Genomic DNA, 18,585 nt, shown 5'->3' on the forward strand with positions numbered 1-18,585 from the left:
GATAGAGCTAAGCCTCTTACCAATGGAAATCCCTGAATGAATTTGGCTTCTAGCATGGGGCAAATGGACAAGGTCTTCCTAGAATATAGGGTAACGGAGCTGGCTTCAGTGCTCAACTCTACAGCATCTGCAGGTCTAACTGGGGACTCAGCTTCCAATGGGTGCTGACCCTCCCTAAGTTCATGGAGGCTGTAGACTGGGATGACTTGGCCCAAATCATTCCAAAAAGGATCAGGTAGCCTCCTCAAACTGGACAGAGGGGCTCTTACTCGAATCCAAATGCTTGGGCAGAAGGCCCTGACATATTGCCTTACACCTCACATATCAAACCTGGTGTAACTAGTGTACATAGTTTAACTTCCCTTGGAAGGCAGATGCAATTTCCTTACAATGTTTTCCTTGGGGCACAACTAGATGCTCTGGCTATAAACGTAGGGTACTGCTCACCTCTAGGCCTGCCCTAGAAGGCAGCTAATCATATCCTTGGTCCCAGACCCACAGAAGTAGGTGTCACCTCTGGCTGTGCTGAAAGGAAGATGTTAGTCTATTAGGACCCAGAGGAGCATGGCAGTGGCAGTCAGAAGAGAAAGGCTCTGAGCCAACGGCATTCAGTCATAACTTGCATCTTTTCCATGTGTTCCAATTGTTACACACACTTTATGTAGCTTATTATGTTTCCTTTCACAGTAACCTCCACTCTACAGATAGAAAGAAGCCTAGGCTCGAAGAAGTTCAATAACTTGTCTCGGGTCTCCCAGCTAGTAGATGGCAGCACCGGGATCTGAAGGCAGGCATTCTGTTTCCACATGGGATGTTATCTGCGGGGAGGGTCTTCAGCCACGTGTGAGTCTCAGCCCTGAGGACAGAGATGTTAGTTGACTGCACCTTCATCCTCTTCCTGGGCACATGGCATCTGGAAATTTGAAAGCCTGTATCTTCACATGAACAGAGGCTCCCCCAGCCGCTTCTTGGAAGGAGACTGCAGTTTCCTCTGCCGAAGAGCCAACTCAAATGTTTGTTCGCAGCATCATTTTGAGCTGCCCAAGCTCACAAAGACTCCAGTGGACATTCCAGACTCTATCACTTAGACCACTGCAGAGTCGAATTCAGTCTGGAAATTTCAGCATCTTACGTACGGACTCTCACTTTGATAAGCACCGGCTGCTCCACCAAGAGGAATTAGCTATAAGTGATCTAACCGACCTACTAGTTGGGGTTTAGATTAAACACCTGAATTGTGGATAAAGTCTTGCAAATACAGTTGAAGTCATTTTTATAGTTGATTCTAAGGAGTAACACACAATGGGATCAATTACTTCTTGAGATATTTCGTAGGCTGTGAATATAAAATCATACTGCTAAGGAAAAGTGAAAGAGTTTTTCTAAAATACTCTGGAGTAAATTCAGCTGGAAGAAAAAGGAAGCCTTAGCCTTCACTGTTTTAAACCACTTAGAATTGAAATACGATGTGTGGAGAGACTGTTCCTAGTCACTCTGGTTCGTAGTGTGGTGTTGAAACATAGATTTTGTTAAAGCATGAACAGCCTAGACTCTTAGCTGAACTTACACAGTTTGGCCCAAAGTTGACATGTGTCCTACGTTTCTAATATGCATGTGTTCCTACCTCAGTGAACAGCACTGTGAACACCAGAAACCTGGTCCCATGCCTATATCCAATCTCCAAGTCCTGATCATCCACTCATGTTAATCGAGCCTGACTCTATCTGCCTCTCTCCATCAAGGCACCACCATAATACAGGCCCCCATGCTCTCACAACCAAATTACCAAGTAGCCTGCCCACTGACGCTCTTGACTCCACGGTCCCTCCTGCTCACTCACCCACACTGCACTGCTGTGAGTTTCCTCAAATGTTTGAACCTCTTCCCCAGGTTGCTTAGCCTGGGTACACAGCCTCCTCATCTGCTGTGGCTCAACTTCCCCCCATCACACTCCACTCCAGCTACTTCAACCAACACCAGGGCCCAGATGCTTTCTTTTCTTCTCTGCTTAAGCTTTGGTTTTTGTTTTTATGTGCATGGAATGCCCTTTCCCCTACCCCTGCCCCCAGGGAGAGGGAGGTAAAGAGAGGGAGCCAGAGCTAGAACTGGAGATGGATGTGCAGACACACAAGTTGATGAACACAGAACATGAGTGAGAAGGACACCCACCGAAACCATTCATGGGGACCCCTAAGGAATGGGGCTCCAGGGGGGATGTTAAGGAAGTGGTACTGCAGAATGTACCTTTTACTTTTGTATATTGTTTAGATTTTTCTAGAATGAATACGTTTAACCTACCTCTATATATTTTAAATTACATTTTCCCATCCTCACCTCCAGAGATACAGATTCAGTGGGGAAGGGTCCAGGATTCTAATCTTCCAAAAACCCTCCACAGACTCTTACTCAGTTAGGGAACTGTAGCTGAAAAGATTGTTTCCAGTATAATAAGGCAATTGACATTTTTGTTTTTTTAGAAAGCTCCAACTCTATTACACAACCATTTTTTATTATTTCCTTTTATTTTATAGTAGCTTCTTTCTACTACAAATTCACATTCTCTAAGTATATTAGATTTGAAATATCTGTAAGAATTATAATAGCATTGGCAGTCATTTTAACAGTTAGCCACATTTGAACAAAGGGCCTAAATAATCATTGTAAAGCATGTATTTGTGAAGTAGGTTTCATAAGTCATTTTAAAATTAAGGCAAACAAGAAAAAAACCCTACAAATACAAATATCAGGGTTTCTCAGATTCTAAATTTATAACACTAACTTAATTCCATTTGATTGACTCTCAAAACAATGGATATTTTCAAAACACAAAGTAGAAAGTTATTAGAAATAACAACTTCAGTATAATGTATACCTATTTCACTAAACATTTTTAAGTTTTGACTTTGGGAAAATGTGAAGATGTAAATGTTTTTATAATTAACTTTTGAAAATATCTGTAATGCCCTAAAATGCAGACATCAACGCATCTATTTCTTTAAACTTGTTACTTATATTTTCAATACATTCTCCAGCTTTTAATCTTAGCCCATCAATTACAAGATAGTCCTCTTCACAGTGGTTCTCACGCGAGCTGCCAACAGGAGCTTCAGGGTCACATTTCGATAACTGTAAAAGTAATCATACAAGTCAGCAAATTTACTTGAAGACCAGGCTTAATTATTTGAACAAAACATAAAGTTGTCAGTAACTCCTTAAGAAGGTGTTCCATTTGCTGTATAACGTACAGTAAGTGTGTGAGTGTAAAAATAACATAGTATTTAGTCCTGTCTCTACTCTCCAACATCACACATTTTTAGTTAGTTTTAATTTTATGCTTTGGCAAAATGTGGTCTTTAAAATTAAACTTCTGAGAGTTTTCTATATTTGTTTATTTTAAAAATGATTATTATGTGGAATACAAGTTAAAACTGTTTTAGTCACACTTTTCTGTTCTCATTTTCTCATAAGCATCTGCATTCCTTATGAACAGTGAGAGTGTGTGCTAGCTTAGTGGGAAAGAACACAGGTAAAAACAATGCAAACACACACACACACACACACACACACACACACACACACACGAGATTTACAACTTCAAGGGTCATTAAAGGCAGAGGTAACTTCCCACACAATGTAAGAAAAAAAATACATGCAGTTTATGGGACTTCCCTGGTGGTGCAGTGGTTAAGAATCCGTCTGCCAATGCAGGGGACACAGGTTCGAGCCCTGCTCTGGGAAGATCCCACATGCCGCGGGGCAACTAAGCCCATGTGCCACAACTACTCAGCCTGCACTCTACAGCCCATGAGCCACAACTACTGAGCCCATGTGCCACAACTACTGAAGCCTGTACACCTAGGGCCTGTGCTCCGCAACAAGAGAAGCCACCGCAATGAGAAGCCTCTGCACTGCAACGAAGAGCTCGCTGCAACCAGAGAAAGCCCACTTGCAGCAACGAAGTCCTGACACAGCCAAAAATAAATAAATAAATAAATTAAAAAAGAATACATGCAGTTTAGACAAGTGCTTTCATGTATCAAAAATGTACCTTTCATTACAATAATTATTAAAATAATTATTATTCAGTAAACTCTGTCTTATCTGTATATGGACTATCTAATTTGTGAATTATTCAGGTGGATTCTTATAATAATCTGAAATTAATTCCTTCCCATTTTTTTCCACGTCAGGGCATGTCAACTAGTGTTAATATTAGCTAAGAACATAATTAATTAGAAAGGTGACTCTACTGAGGAAAATAATCTCATAAAGTATTTCAATGACAAATAGAAATGGATTTTGATTATCCGTGTGTGTATGCTTTTTGTTCATGTTGCTACGCTCAATTCATTGGTATAAATACTTGAGAGTAATTGACCTGAAACCTCATACATGAAATGAATGATGAAAACATCATCAAATTCACAACTTTGAAAATAGCTCAAACACTATCTGCCCAGAGAATAAACATGCTCAGAACTTTAAAATTATCAGATGGCTCCTTTTGATGTGTTAGCTTGTAAAGGCCACTTTCTCCTAAAAACAAAACACATCTTCAGTGTTAAGTGGTATTACCTTTGGAAGATATATTAATTTTTCCTACTAACAAAAAAAAGAAATCCCTTAGGTGATCATTTTTTTATTTTTAAGCTGTAAATTGCTCCAGCTTTGACAGCTGGTCTCATTGCTATTCTCCTTATTTAAAAGTGAACAAGGTCCTAAGTACCCTGAACCTGCCATGAATTCCAGACTTGTAAAGCTCAGTGTGGAGAGAAGCTTACGAACCAGTCAGCAGGTGGCACTCACCTGCCTACTACCAGCAAGTTAAAATGGTTAAATTTTATAATTTCTAAATGACTTAGAAAGCATAAAATATTACAAGAATCTAAAACAAAGAGCAAGCTCCTGGCTGGTGATGTATAAAAACTATGTATTTTACCTTAAGAAATAAAAATCAGAAGTAATTTTCTGTTCTATGAAGCTACTAGTTATAATGGCAAAATAGAAGCCAATTCTGTGGCTGTAAAAGCTCCAGGACATTTCTATAAAAATCAACCTGGCTGTATTTTTTTTTTTTTTTTTGCGGTGCGCAGGGCTCTTACTGTTGTGGCCTCTCCTGTTGCAGAGCACAGGCTCCAGACGCGCAGGCTCAGCGACCATGGCTCACGGGCCCAGCCGCTCCGCGGCATGTGGGATCTTCCCAGACCAGGGCACGAACCCGTGTCCCCTGCATCAGCAGGCGGACTCTCAACCACTGTGCCACCAGGGAAGCCCCTGGCTGTATTTTTGAAAAGACAAACTGATAAGACTGGAAAAAAAAAAAAACCACTGCAAAAATCCATATGGTGCTCAAACAAAACACACATTTGCTAGAAAAGAATAATTTATATATTAACTACATGTATACAACATATATATCACCAATCTATAGCTCTTGTTCTACAAAGGGTAGGATCTATATAGAGACAACAAGTTTTTTGTTTTTTGTTTTTTTAAAAAAGGAACTCTAATTGGAAAAATGGCATTCACAACCCATGGAAATTCAAGTACAAGTTGGTATCGCTGACCAAGAAAACATTTATGTTTTTCAGCTCAGCAAGTGTTTTTATCATTAATTTTATTTTCCTTGGCATTTTGATCTCAACTGTAAATTCTGTATATTTTCTTGATTTCTAACTCGGTCAAGGAGGTATTTAAGAATCATCTTTATTCTTCTTGAAGTTCTGAATGAAATCAGCCAAAGTGGGTAAACAATCTTGTCCACTTACAAATCCACCTTTTCTGCATCTCAGAATAGATAGACTTGGGGATGGGTAGTTCCGCAAATTGAGAATATGGGAAAAGAGACAAAGTGACAAATTCTTAGCTCATACTCTCTCCAGTGGCTGCCACTGACAATTCTCATCTGTAATAACAGCCAACCTTAGGTGTCAATTACTCTGCAAAGCACTTTTCCTGGTTTGCCTTGTTTCACCCTTGGCTAGGCAACCTTGCCAAGTTCCCCAGGTCCTCACTGGCAGGACCAGGATGGGCACATAGGCACTGTATCCTGAGCCTGTCTCCTATCCACTGCCCTCCTGACTCCAGGCACACTATATACCCAAATGAGGGAATGAGAGAAGGAATGAAACCTTAAGGTTCCAGGGCTCCCCACTGCTGTTTTTCTTCCTAACTACATAGGGAACAGCTGTACCACCTTGTGGAAGCATCTGCCCCATGACTTATTTTTCTCACATCTGCCACACTGCTGCTCTGTGTTAATGAGCTGGGCTTGTACCTCATTTTATTTGCACAGACATGGAGCTGATGTGCTGAGCAGTGTGTCAACCAACTCAAAATTGCTGTTTTCATATATAAATATTGAATACAGTAAGCACACATGGCCTTTCTCAGCCCAATATAGCTGACCAAAAGAAAAAGACAATTTAGTTAAGAATGGTGAAATAGAGTCCAGTGAAAAACCCCACCTCCAGGATGTTACTAATGAGGTTTGTCCCCATGGAGATCAACCCTGTGCATGAACCAGGCAGAGCAGGTTTCCTGAGCGGCTCTCGTCCCGGCCCTTCTCCTGACTGTAAAGATGGGCACCCCCTTGATGACAGTGAGCCCCTCCATCTCTCTTCATTCCAGCCTTAAATATCTAAAATAAAAGAGCTCCTTGGCTCAAATATACTTTTTTCAAAGACTGATAGATGCATCTTGATTTCTCAACAGGCTACTAGTTTATTATTCACCTCATGATAATCAAGGGCTCAAGTTTCAGAAGTGAAAAGCACTTCCCATAGAGTGAAAATGAAGATCCAGGAACAATTTCTGCTGTTTGAGGAGTCTGGAGTTGCTGTTTAGGCCTGATGGTCACTATGGACCTTACCTTTTCTCCTGTATCTGTCTCCTCTCTGTGCTCCCCTTCGGACTCATCAGGGGCGGCTGTGGGCTCCCGCGCTTGCTCTAGCATTTGCTCCAGCTCTTTTAGTAAAAGTTCTGTCTCAGAGACAACTAAAGAAACAACGTTAATATAGTCAAAAATGTTATATCTTAATTAATTCAATCTAATTCATACTATTAACCACCCCCAAAGAGGACATTTTCTAAAGTTATGAGATTAAAAAATAAATACTTTGTATAATTTTCAGATAGGCCTCTGCCTGATGTGAAATTACTATGGATTTCCAGGTGAATCTTTTATATTGAATAATTATTCCTTGAAAAATGTAGGTTACATTCTTGCTATGTGTAGACTATAAAGTATCCCTGAAACATCAAAAGCTCACTAGAAGTTTGCATTTTTAAAATAAGGAGCCAAGGGCACCAAACTAAATTGTTATTTATAGACCGAGGGTCAGCAACTTTTTTTCTGTGAAGGACCAGAGAGTAAATATTTCAGGCTTTGTGGGCCAGATGGTCTCTGTTACAGCTACTCAATACTGCTGTTGGATGCAAACCATACACATACTTAAACCAAATGAGAGTGGCTGTGTCCCAATAAAACTTTATTTACAAGAACAGGCAGCAACTGGTGGACCGTGGGCCACAACTTGTCAATTCCTGCAATAAACTATTAAAGCTACTGTTTAAAAGGGGAAGCCATGTAATTAAGTGGCAAGGCTAAGTCCAGACTAGTTTATTCCTAATCAAAATATCAATGCATCTTAACTGCCTAATCTGATTAAAAAAAAAAACCCACACACTTATAAAAATTGTGGTTTTTTGGTGCTACTGTGACAGAAATATGTAAGTATGTAAAAAATCTGGTAATTGATTGAACTTGCTGAGATAAAATAATATCCCCATCAAAGAAATAAACACCTATTATAACTCTACAGACTCAATCACTGATTAACAATATCAACTGAATTCCCGATTTAAATAAAACAAACATTTTCATTTGATACCAAGTCTTGTTGAAGTAAAGATAAGGGGAAGGAGACCCGGGTGGCCTGCTCCTGCAAAACAGACTGATGGGGGCCCTGAGAAGTCTTCCAAGGGCAGCATGATTGAAAGAGAAAGGCCACGAACACATACCCCATCACCTTCCACTCTGGTTATACAAATCTGACACACCACCTCTATTATGGACTGCTCATTGGCAAGTAACCAAAAATCACACGAGGTAGAGCAGCTGAAAGTTCATGGAACCCAAGCAGGACGCACCCTTCAGCACTAAAATATTATCAATGAGTATATCAAGGTGTTCCCAGCAATCATATTAATTTAATTGTGCATGATATACACATCCATTTGTGTGTGTGTGTTTACACACACAGGTATCCTTGTAAACTAAGCACGCTATAAGGTAAAAACAGAGATTATTAACGTGAGACGTTCCAGCTCAAAAGAATTCATATTTTATTACCATCTTCTTTTATTTAATCAACAAATGTTTATTGTGTGCCTACTAAGGGTCAGGGGCCCCAGAGAAGAGCCACAGACCAACGAGCCTTCCTGGTCATCATCTCCATCTAGCCAGTCTTAGGTTTTCTTTGTGGAAAACTCTCAAAAACAGTTTGAAAGAAGCTTTCTGATAAGCCATTCCATACCTCAGAACCAGTTCCTATGTTTAAAGACAAACAAAAACCGTAACTGACATGTTAGTTGTAAGCACACAGACCTGTGTTAACTGCAAAAGCCTAAGAACACAGAGGATAAGCTATTACATTCTAGAACAATGATATTCAAAATCTAGGGGCACAAGGATCACCTGGAGACTTTATTAAAAAATACGAATGCAACACCATATCTACTGAATCAGAATTTTCTGTAGGAAAGTACATTTTCACTGAATCAGTTTTGTTAATGAGATTAACCTCTCTTTATGACAGATTTCTTACTTAGTAACCTGTCACTTAATAACAACTGTGTGGCTATCTTCACACCAATTCCCCAGTCCCACTCACAGATGTTGGGTTTTCCTACTTTACATTCTGAGTCTATGGAAATTGATAACTGACATTCAGTGCACTGCTGAGAAGGTGTATTTTGAGCTCTGCTGTAAAGGAAAAATGGCACACAAACTTCTTTTTATTTCTAAGGCTAAAATACAATCAATTTATGATAATGAATGTCATTGCCAAGCGCCATTGCAGGCTCTCTGTTTTCAAGTGATCTGGAAAAGTATGTACACTGCCTTTCGATCAAAGGGAAGACAAAGTAATGGACGACTTCATGAATCAACCAGGGTTCATAACACCAACTTGACTGATGTCAAATTCTGCTTCCAGAGCAACAGGAGGCTTGCTTTTCTAAATGGGTATTCCTATACTGTAAACGCAGAGAGTGCAAAAATAATTCTCAGAAATTGCAGTTACTGTAATCTACAAACTAGGTTATCAAAATTGGTCAATGATCTCCTCCAAAGATAGAGAATGCACGCCTGTGCTAACTGCATGACTAATCAACTTCTATCAATCCTCATTATCCTGTAGTTTTCCTAACTTGCTTCAATTTGTTGAGTGATAGCTGCTCTATCATGCAGAGAAAGTGGAAAAAAAAAAAAAGAAAAGAAAAGGAAAGAAAAAAGTATCTCTCATACTGAAGTCCATATCTGGCTTTTAAAAATGACTTTTTATAAAATAAATCAGTGTTTTTTTCCACTCCTGATAAGAAATAACTTACTGTTTATCTCAATAAATCAGTCACTATTTTTAAAAATAAATTTATTTATATTTTATTTATTTTTCACTGTGTTGGGTCTTCGTTGCCACACGTGGGCTTTCTCTAGTTGCGGAGAGCGGGGGCTACTCTTTGTTGTGGTGTGCAGGCTTCTTTTTTTTTTTTAACATCTCTATTGGAGTATAATTGCTTTACAATGGTGTGTTAGTTTCTGCTTTATAACAAAGTGAATCAGCTATACATATATATATATATCCCCATATCTCCCTCTTGAGTCTCCCTCCCACCCTCCCTATCCCGCAGTGTGCATGCTTCTCATTGTGGTGGCTTCTCTTGTTGCGGAGCACAGGCTCTAGGGCCACGGGCTTCAGTAGTTGTGGCACGTGGACTCAGCAGTTGTGGCTCGCGGACTCTAGAGCACAGGTTCAGTAGTTGTGGTGCACAGGGTTAGTTGCTCCGCAGCATGTGGGATCTTCCCAGACCAGGGATCGAACCGGTGTCCCCTGCGTTGGCAGGCGGATTCTTAACCACTGCGCCACCAGGGAAGTCCAATCAGTCACTATTTTAAAAGCCTTCAAATGTATATTTATGAAGTTTTCTTTACTCTCTATTTCTCTATTAAATGTCTAAAGAAGCTATTTCCTCCCTTATATAACGAGGTCACTGGCTGGGTTATTTCAAACCTGGCACTGAAAACTAGCATCTTAAATAAACTTTCAGGGCCATTTCAATGTTGGAATTTTGAAGTCATTCTTACAGAAAAGGAGGGTGAAGAGGCGGAAAAAGCACTTGGTTTTGTTTTGTTTTCAAGTAACCACAAACCCTCCTCTGCGTGTTCATGATTTAAACGTAGAGATGAGTGAAATACAGGCTGAAGTGGAATGAAGAAGAGGACACCTTTCTGGGACACAAACAGAAACAGGAGGCACAAAGGCCTAGAGGTTAAAGGTGACTCCAAACCAAGAGCAGGTGGGCAAAGTTTGCCTTGAATAGCAAGACAGCACCCTTCTCCCCGTTAGACTTTTACACTCCAGACCCAGGCCTCAAGCTTTCATCTCCTACTCGGGCTCAGCCACCGTCCAGACCTTTCCTATATTAGCCATTCTCTGCCATGCTCACCTATCTCAGACAGCTAATGAACACATCCTTTGCTAACTTATTAATTAATGTTAGTAGATTACTAGTTAATCCAGGGTACTATGTCAATCTTTCATCTATCAAAAGTTTAATACACTGTCTACTTCCCAAAAATGAGGTATTTACCAACAGAAAACACTGATACAATAAAACAAATGACAAAAACTCAAAGACTGAAAATAAAAGAAGTCAAAATCAATTCATTAAGGAAGATACGAAAGGCATTACATTTAAAAAATGCTTAGACCAACTACCATTGCTGTAAAGAAAAACCATAAATTTAGCTTTAAGCTTCTGGTACTCAAAGCAACCAAGGAAATTGTTGCAAACTTTGATTAATTTTAAGAAGCTATGTGACCTTAGAAAAGTCATGTAACCTATTAAGTACCTCAGTTTCTCCACTGACAGAATGGGCGTTAAAATAATATCTACCTTATCTATCTCATATAGATCTTGTGAGGGTTAAATAAATTGATATATATGAAATGTTTAGAAAAGTGAGGACACATACTAACTGCTACAGGTGTTATCATTATTATTATTGTATTATTATTTCATCATCAATGGATTTTTTTTTTTGGTCTCTAAACACTGAAAAAAAATATATAATACAAGATATTCCGGGTGGCAATTCTCCAAAAAAATACAGACATGCTCCACAAATAGCTATTTCTTAGATTAAATCTCTTTTTATAACCACTTTTTAAAATTGAAGTATAGTTAATTTACAATGTTGTGTTAGTTTCAGGTGTACAGCAAAATGATATATATATATATATATATATTATTTTCCAGATTTTTTTCCATTATAGGTTATTACAAGATATTAAATATAGTTTCCTATGCTATACAGTAGGCCCTTGTTGTTTACCTATTTTACATATATAGTAGTGTGTATATGTTAATCCCAAACTCCTAATTTATCTCTCCCTCCCGGCATTAGATTAAATCTTTATACAGCCATGAATATACAGTTTAATTTATTTAATGATTCCTCAATTTTTTCTATTATTTTCCAGAAATAGTCCTCTCTTTGTCAGATAAGAGGGCTTCTACTGCATCTCTTTATTACAGATGAAGAAACTGATACTTGGAAAGGTAAAGTAGATCCACTTAATTGACTCTCCCTGGGATCTCTAACTAAGGGAAAGAGAGAAGCAACTGTAGAGTATAAAACCCATAATGGAATATCACAGCTGGGGCAGTAGACTAACAGGAGACACATTAGCACCTGGGAGCATAAGGAAGGAGGGTCCAAAAGTGGGGTGGAGACTCAAGAATCTGATGGTATAATTTTCCTCTGTTGCTCGATCTAGGACTGATCCTACCTTAAGCTAAGAAGAAATGAGAGATCTCAGAGGCCCGCATCAAGGGATCCACAGAAATATGGGTAGTGGGTAAAAAATTTGAGGAGGGTATAAACTACTGAAAAAGAACTACTCTTTCAGGAAGTAGTCAGCTCTTACAAAGAACACAGAAGACTAGATGTTTCTGTTCTTTAGTTCAAATGGGATTGAGGAGTGGAACACTGATCAGGTAAACTATTTTAACAATTAACTACTGAGACTTTCAGAGCCATACAGAACATGACACTACTGACAGGGCTTCCCTTTAGTGGAAGACTACTGAGATGTGTTCACTCATTTACATGGAAGAGTCATTTCCAGTCAGTGGATTCCTGGCAGGCATGAATTGCTTCTGTAGGATCCTGTGCTAGTTGGAGAGGAGAAGGATCCAGCTGTAGTATCAGGGTCACCTGGTGGTAACTCAGCCTAGGGCTAAAATGACTTTTGATATTTCTACAGGAATATCTGAAAAGATCATGTGAGGCAAAGCAACAAAATAACCAAAAAAGAAAAAAAGCACCTTAAATAACAGGAAAGCAGTAGCAGAATAAGTTTAAGAAGAGATAGAAACAACAGAATTTTGTAGTGGTTTAGGAGAGGAGCCAAAGAAATTTCTTTTTAAAAAATAACTACCTCGGGCTTCCCTGGTGGTGCAGTGGTTGAGAGTTCGCCTGCCGATGCGGGGGACACGGGTTCATGCCCCGGTCCGGGAAGATCCCACATGCCACGGAGCAGCTAGGCCTGTGAGCCATGGCCACTGAGCCTGCGCGTCCGGAGCCTGTGTTCCACAACAGGAGAGGCCACGATAGTGAGAGCCCTGCGTACCGCGCAAAAAAAAGAAAAAACAAAAAAACAAAAAAAAAAACCTACCTCGTCCTTCCTCTGCCTGCTTTCCTTTCTTTTACTGAGACTGAAAACAAATGGCGTATTTAGCCAATGGAAATGAGAGCCCCGTAGGATCTTGGGGTGGCTTCAAGGAGAGGGAGTGTGGCACAATGACTTCTCTGGGTTTAACTGGCTTTGAAACCTCTTTGTATGGCTGCCAAAGTTCCACCTAGCAAACAAGCATGTACCTGCTTTTCAAGACCAACGAAAATGTAGGAAAAGTAAAGTGCTTTTGAAAGTGAAGACCTTCTCCCTGCAGGCGACATTCTCCCTACTGTGGTCTAACTCCAATGGCAATTAATTCAGCTGGAAGCCCTAGGCTGCTGCTTTTCTTCCTTCTCCCCCTTTGGCACCCCTAGGACCCCAATAAATATGGAATAGATAAGTCTGGATTGAAGCGTATTGATGCTGGTATTTCCTCCCACAACTGCTGATGCTTTATTTTAAAAAATTAAATATATGACAAAGCCAGAGAAAATTTAATTCGAGGGAATAGAAACCTGAAGACAATTGAAAATCCCTAGTATGTAAATCAATACCAAAAACCCACTAATGTTTCTCATATATGTATACATGTCCATTTTTTTTTCCTCAAAGGAATACAATTATATGTGGTGAAATTAAATATAGGTAAAAGAACTAAAAGCAGGACAGGCCTTCACATACCCATGTTTTCCTCTGATAAGGCATCATCTGAACAAACATTTTCAAAGGATGATTTTAAAATAGCTTTCCTAGAAAAAGAATTTGACAGATTTATTTTCAAAAGATCAGGCATGTATATTTAAATAACTGTTCATGCATATTCATTGGTAACTGTAAATTATGAGTATATATTTCCTACCTTGGGGTACTTTTTCTTTGTTGTTGTACACAGTAAGTAAGGCAGTGAAAAACAAAATAATACTGATCTGAGCTCTCACTAGGTGAAAACCACTAGTAATCTACCCAGCACCTTACAAAGCCTTTTTCGTGTAATCCTCCCTCCAAAAACCTACCAATTGTTACTCAGAGGAACTAAGAAATTTGACAACATAGGAAAATGGTTGAATGTGACAGTACTAAATTCTGTCAGACTGCAAAATCCATGCTTTTCCCACTACACCATGTTGCTGATTTAGAGTCAGAAAACATCTGTTCAAACGCATTTTCTCTAACCAGAAGATCTTGAGAAAGTCACTTAAATTCTTTAAGGCACAAATTCTTCATCTTTTAGGTGGAGATAATTATGATATACCCCTATCTATTTGATGGGGTTACTGTGAAGTGTCAAGATTAGGAAGTGAAAGTCCTTTTTAAAAATTTAATTATTCATCTTCTAATAAAGGACAAAGAAGAAGAGAAGGACTGTCATATTAGGCCAGTCTTTGTCTTTGAATAGGACTCCTTTTCACATAACACTGATTACTATTCATTAAAAAAATAAATAACCTGTATGGCTGGTTCGGTGATAAACACTAAAACTTGTCATCAGTGACTCATTATAAAGGCTTATTTCTGGTTTGCATTACCTATTTTTAAACTAAAAACCTGCTTCTTATCTGGTTGCTCACATGATATTAATCTTTGAAACTTATAGTTCAACACATCTGTACCAACATAAAACTTTCTCCATAATTCTAAGCCTACTACTTATCATTTTATTAATTCTTTTAGAAAATTTAAAACGTATTTCCCTAGAGAAACAAAATTAAGAACCAGGGGGAAATGTCATATAAAAATTAAACCCAAACAACCCCATCCAAAAATGGGCAGAAGACCTAAACAGACATTTCTCCAAAGAAGATATAAAGAATGCCAACAAACACATGAAAGAATGCTCAACATCATTAATCATTAGAGAAATGCAAATCAAAACTACAATGAGATATCATCTCACACCAGTCAGAATGGCCATCATCAAAAAATCTAGAAACAATAAATGCTGGAGAGGGTGTGGAGAAAAGGGGACACTCTTGCACTGCTGGTGGGAATGGGAATTGGTACAGCCACTATGGAGAACAGTATGGAGGTTCCTTAAAAAACTACAAATAGAATTACCATATGACCCAGCAATCCCACTACTGGGCATATACCCTGAGAAAACCAAAATTCAAAAAGAGTCATGTACCAAAATGTTCATTGCAGCTCTATTTACAATAGCCCGGAGATGGAAACAACCTAAGCGCCCATCATCGGACGAATGGATAAAGAAGATGTGGCACATATACACAATGGAATATTACTCAGCCTTAAAAAGAAATGAAATTGAGTTATTTGTAATGAGATGGATAGACCTAGAGTCTGTCATACAGAGTGAAGTAAGTCAGAAAGAAAAAGACAAATACCGTATGCTAACACATATATATGGAATTTAAGGAAAAAAAATGTCATGAAGAACCTAGGGATAAGACAGGAATAGAGGCGCAGACCTACTGGAGAACGTGCTTGAGGATATGGGGAGGGGGAAGGGTGAGTTTTGACAGGGTGAGAGAGAGTCATGGACATATACACACTAACAAACGTAGTAAGGTAGATAGCTAGGGGGAAGCAGCCGCAAGGCACAGGGATATTAGCTCGGGGCTTTGGGACAGCCTGGAGGGGTGGGATGGGGAGAGTGGGAGGGAGGGAGACGCAAGAGGGAAGACACATGGGAGCATATGTATATGTATAGCTGATTCACTTTGTTATAAAGCAGAAGCTAACACACCATTGTAAAGCAATTATACCCCAAAAAAGATGTTAAAAAAAAAATTAAACCCAATATATATATATATATTTCAATTTTATCGTAATAGTTTTTAATTTAAAAAAGCATACCTTTTCCTAAATTTGGGCTTTTTCTTTTGAGTATTATTTTTGGAAACTTGCATCTGTAAAGTAACAACACAAAAAGATCAGTTAGTTCATATGGGATACGATGAGTTCAGTATAATAATGGATCCTATATGGTCTGAGTAAGTTAGCCCAGAATAAAAACTCTGGTCCCCAGCCCTAAACAACATATGTAATTCTAAGTCAGCCACTTCATCATCACTGCAATTCCACTGACCTGCTCAACTTCTAGGAATGGTCGACTCATCCAGTACAAATGCCTACCCCCTATATCCACTCTCCCTTCCTCACCTTCCACAAATACACAAAAATACTAAGTAAAACTACTTTTAAATTTTAATTCATATATGATCTTTAAAGAAAGAAAAATTCAGATGCCAGAAACATGTGGAATGCAAAGCTATATAGGTGGGAACTGACATGGTGAAGACCCACAGAGAATTTATACCAGAAAAGGGCCAAAAGGGCTTGGGACTGGGGTTTTAATGTCTAAGCAAGGACAAGATGAAGGATGTGGAGGAACTGGAACCCTCGTACATTGCTGGTGGGAATGTGAAATGGTGGAGCCATTTTGGAATACTGTTTGACAGTTCCTCAATGTGTTAAATGTAGAGTTACCCCATGATGCAGCAATTCCACTTCTAGGTATATGTCCAAGAGAAATGAAAACATACGTCCATGTAAAAAATTATATTTGGTCATAATTATGAAACTATGAATGTGCATAACAGCATTATTCATAATAGCCAAAAAAGTAGAAACAACCCAAATATCCATTAATGGATAGATATGTGATATATCCATGTAATGAAATATTACTCAGCCTTTAAAAATAGTGAAGTACTGACACATACTACAACGTGGATGAATCTTGAAATCATTACGGTAAGTGAAAAGTTGAAAAAAAGTCAGACACAAAACGCCACGTTGTACGATTTCATTTATCTGAAATGTCCAGAAAAGGCAAATCCATAGAGACAGAAGTAGATTAGTGATTGCCAGGGACTGAGGGGATGTAGAAATGGGCAGCGATTCCTAATGAATATCAGGTTCCCTTTTGGTGGTATGAAAAAGTGTTCTGAAATTAGATAGTGGTATTGGTTGACAACTGTGAATATACTAAGAAACACTGGATTTTACAATTTAAAGGACTGAATAAGTTATATCTCAATGAAGGTAAAAAATTTTTTTAATGCAGTGACATGGAAAAATTGAAAGTAAGTAGATACAATATATCAATGATTATTAACAAAGGGAATACTGCTACAGTATTACTCGTAGAAAAAAGCAGATATTAAGGCAAAAAGCATAATCAGAGATAAAAAGGTTATTACTTAATGCTAAAAGAAACAATCTACCCCCAAAATATAATAGTCCTGAACCTGTATATACCAAAATCTTAGCCTTAAAATATACAGAGAAACAGAATTACAAGTAGAAACTGATGAATTTACAGTTAAAAGGGGATATTTTAATTTACTTCTCATAAAAAAATTATATCCTAATAATCACTCAGGGGAAGTTTGTATGAAACATTCAGGGAATTCATATTATTATGATGCTAAAGAGTAAGTGATCTTCTTTTTGTGATCTTCAACCTCAAGGTAATATTCAAATAGTTTTTCCAGGACTGTTATATATCTATATGTTAAAAAATATGTATAGAAATACTGTTGTCTAAATCATTGAACTACATCTCCAAAAACAATGTAATGCTATTACTTCTATCTTGTTATTAAGGATCAGTTTATATTACATGCATATTTGAGTATGAATTGAAAGGCTGGTCACAAGTGGAAATGAAATTCAGGTAACAAAGTGAAAACTGCTTTATAGGTACTAATAGAAAGAAATACTGCTAGACGACTACCATAAATTACAGTGAGTTGTGCTGGTCATAATAAATTCCTTTTCTCCTTTGTTAAATACTCCATAGCAGCCAAAATGGACTAGTCAGTATTTGCCAAACGCCCTGTGCTTTCCTGCTCCAGCCTTTGACAACGTATGATGGATGGAGAAGGGCACTGCATCTGGAAGGAGAGGGTCTGGATCTGGACACTGACTCTGGCACCTACAAGCGGGATCACCTTTGGTAAGTCACTGACTACTCTAACATCCAGCAAGAGCCTGGCGTAAGGTAGACACTTAATAAATATTTTCTGACTAAATGACCATTCTGCATTTCAGGGTCTTCTTTTGTTAAATAATGCTAAAAAAATAACTACTTCAAGGCATTTGAGGGAAGATTAATTACACAACATGCCAGGAAGTATCCAACAGTGTTTGGCAATTAGTTGATGTTCAGTCACTGTTTCATTGTTATACTAGTCCACCAGGTCAGTGTCAGAACTCTACCCTTTTTCCTTAGACCATACGACAGAGGGAACTTGGCACTTTGATATGGCTGGACTTTGGTAGTGTATTAGTTTCCCAAATCTGCCATAACAAATTACCACAGATTTGGTAAAGCATCAGAGAATTATTGTCTTACAGTTCTGAAGGATAGATGTCTGTCTCATAAGAACACTTATCGTTCCATTGAGGGCCCATATTATCCAGGATGAGATCATCTCAAAATCCTCACCCAAAGGATTTGCAAAGATCCTTATTTCAAATAAGGTCACATTCTGAGGTTCCTGGTGGATGTATCTTTCAGAGGCTACTATCCAACCCAGTACAAGTAGACACTAAAGATTACTTTATCTAATCTATCTCTTCCCCTTCTCTTCTTGTGTTGCACAGCTGATTCTCCTATGTTGTCCAGTCCAATGCTATTCCGAACAAGAGCCACAAC

General features: G+C 38.6%; 1 protein-coding gene across 1 annotated transcript in view; it reads right to left on the reverse strand.

Moving 5' to 3' along the window:
* Positions 1–2,964: 2,964 nt before the first annotated feature.
* Positions 2,965–18,585, reverse strand: part of ZCWPW2 (zinc finger CW-type and PWWP domain containing 2) — an 84,685-nt gene continuing 69,064 nt past the window's right edge. The window contains exons 4-6 of the mRNA XM_065886392.1: positions 15,777–15,829; positions 6,872–6,996; positions 2,965–3,126 (exon numbers count right to left, since the gene is read on the reverse strand). Coding sequence (XP_065742464.1) covers positions 2,965–3,126; positions 6,872–6,996; positions 15,777–15,829 — 340 coding nt within the window. The remainder of the gene's footprint in view (positions 3,127–6,871; positions 6,997–15,776; positions 15,830–18,585) is intronic.

The sequence above is a fragment of the Phocoena phocoena genome, chromosome 10, assembly GCF_963924675.1.
Source record: "Phocoena phocoena chromosome 10, mPhoPho1.1, whole genome shotgun sequence".
Classification (NCBI taxonomy): Eukaryota; Metazoa; Chordata; class Mammalia; order Artiodactyla; family Phocoenidae; genus Phocoena; species Phocoena phocoena.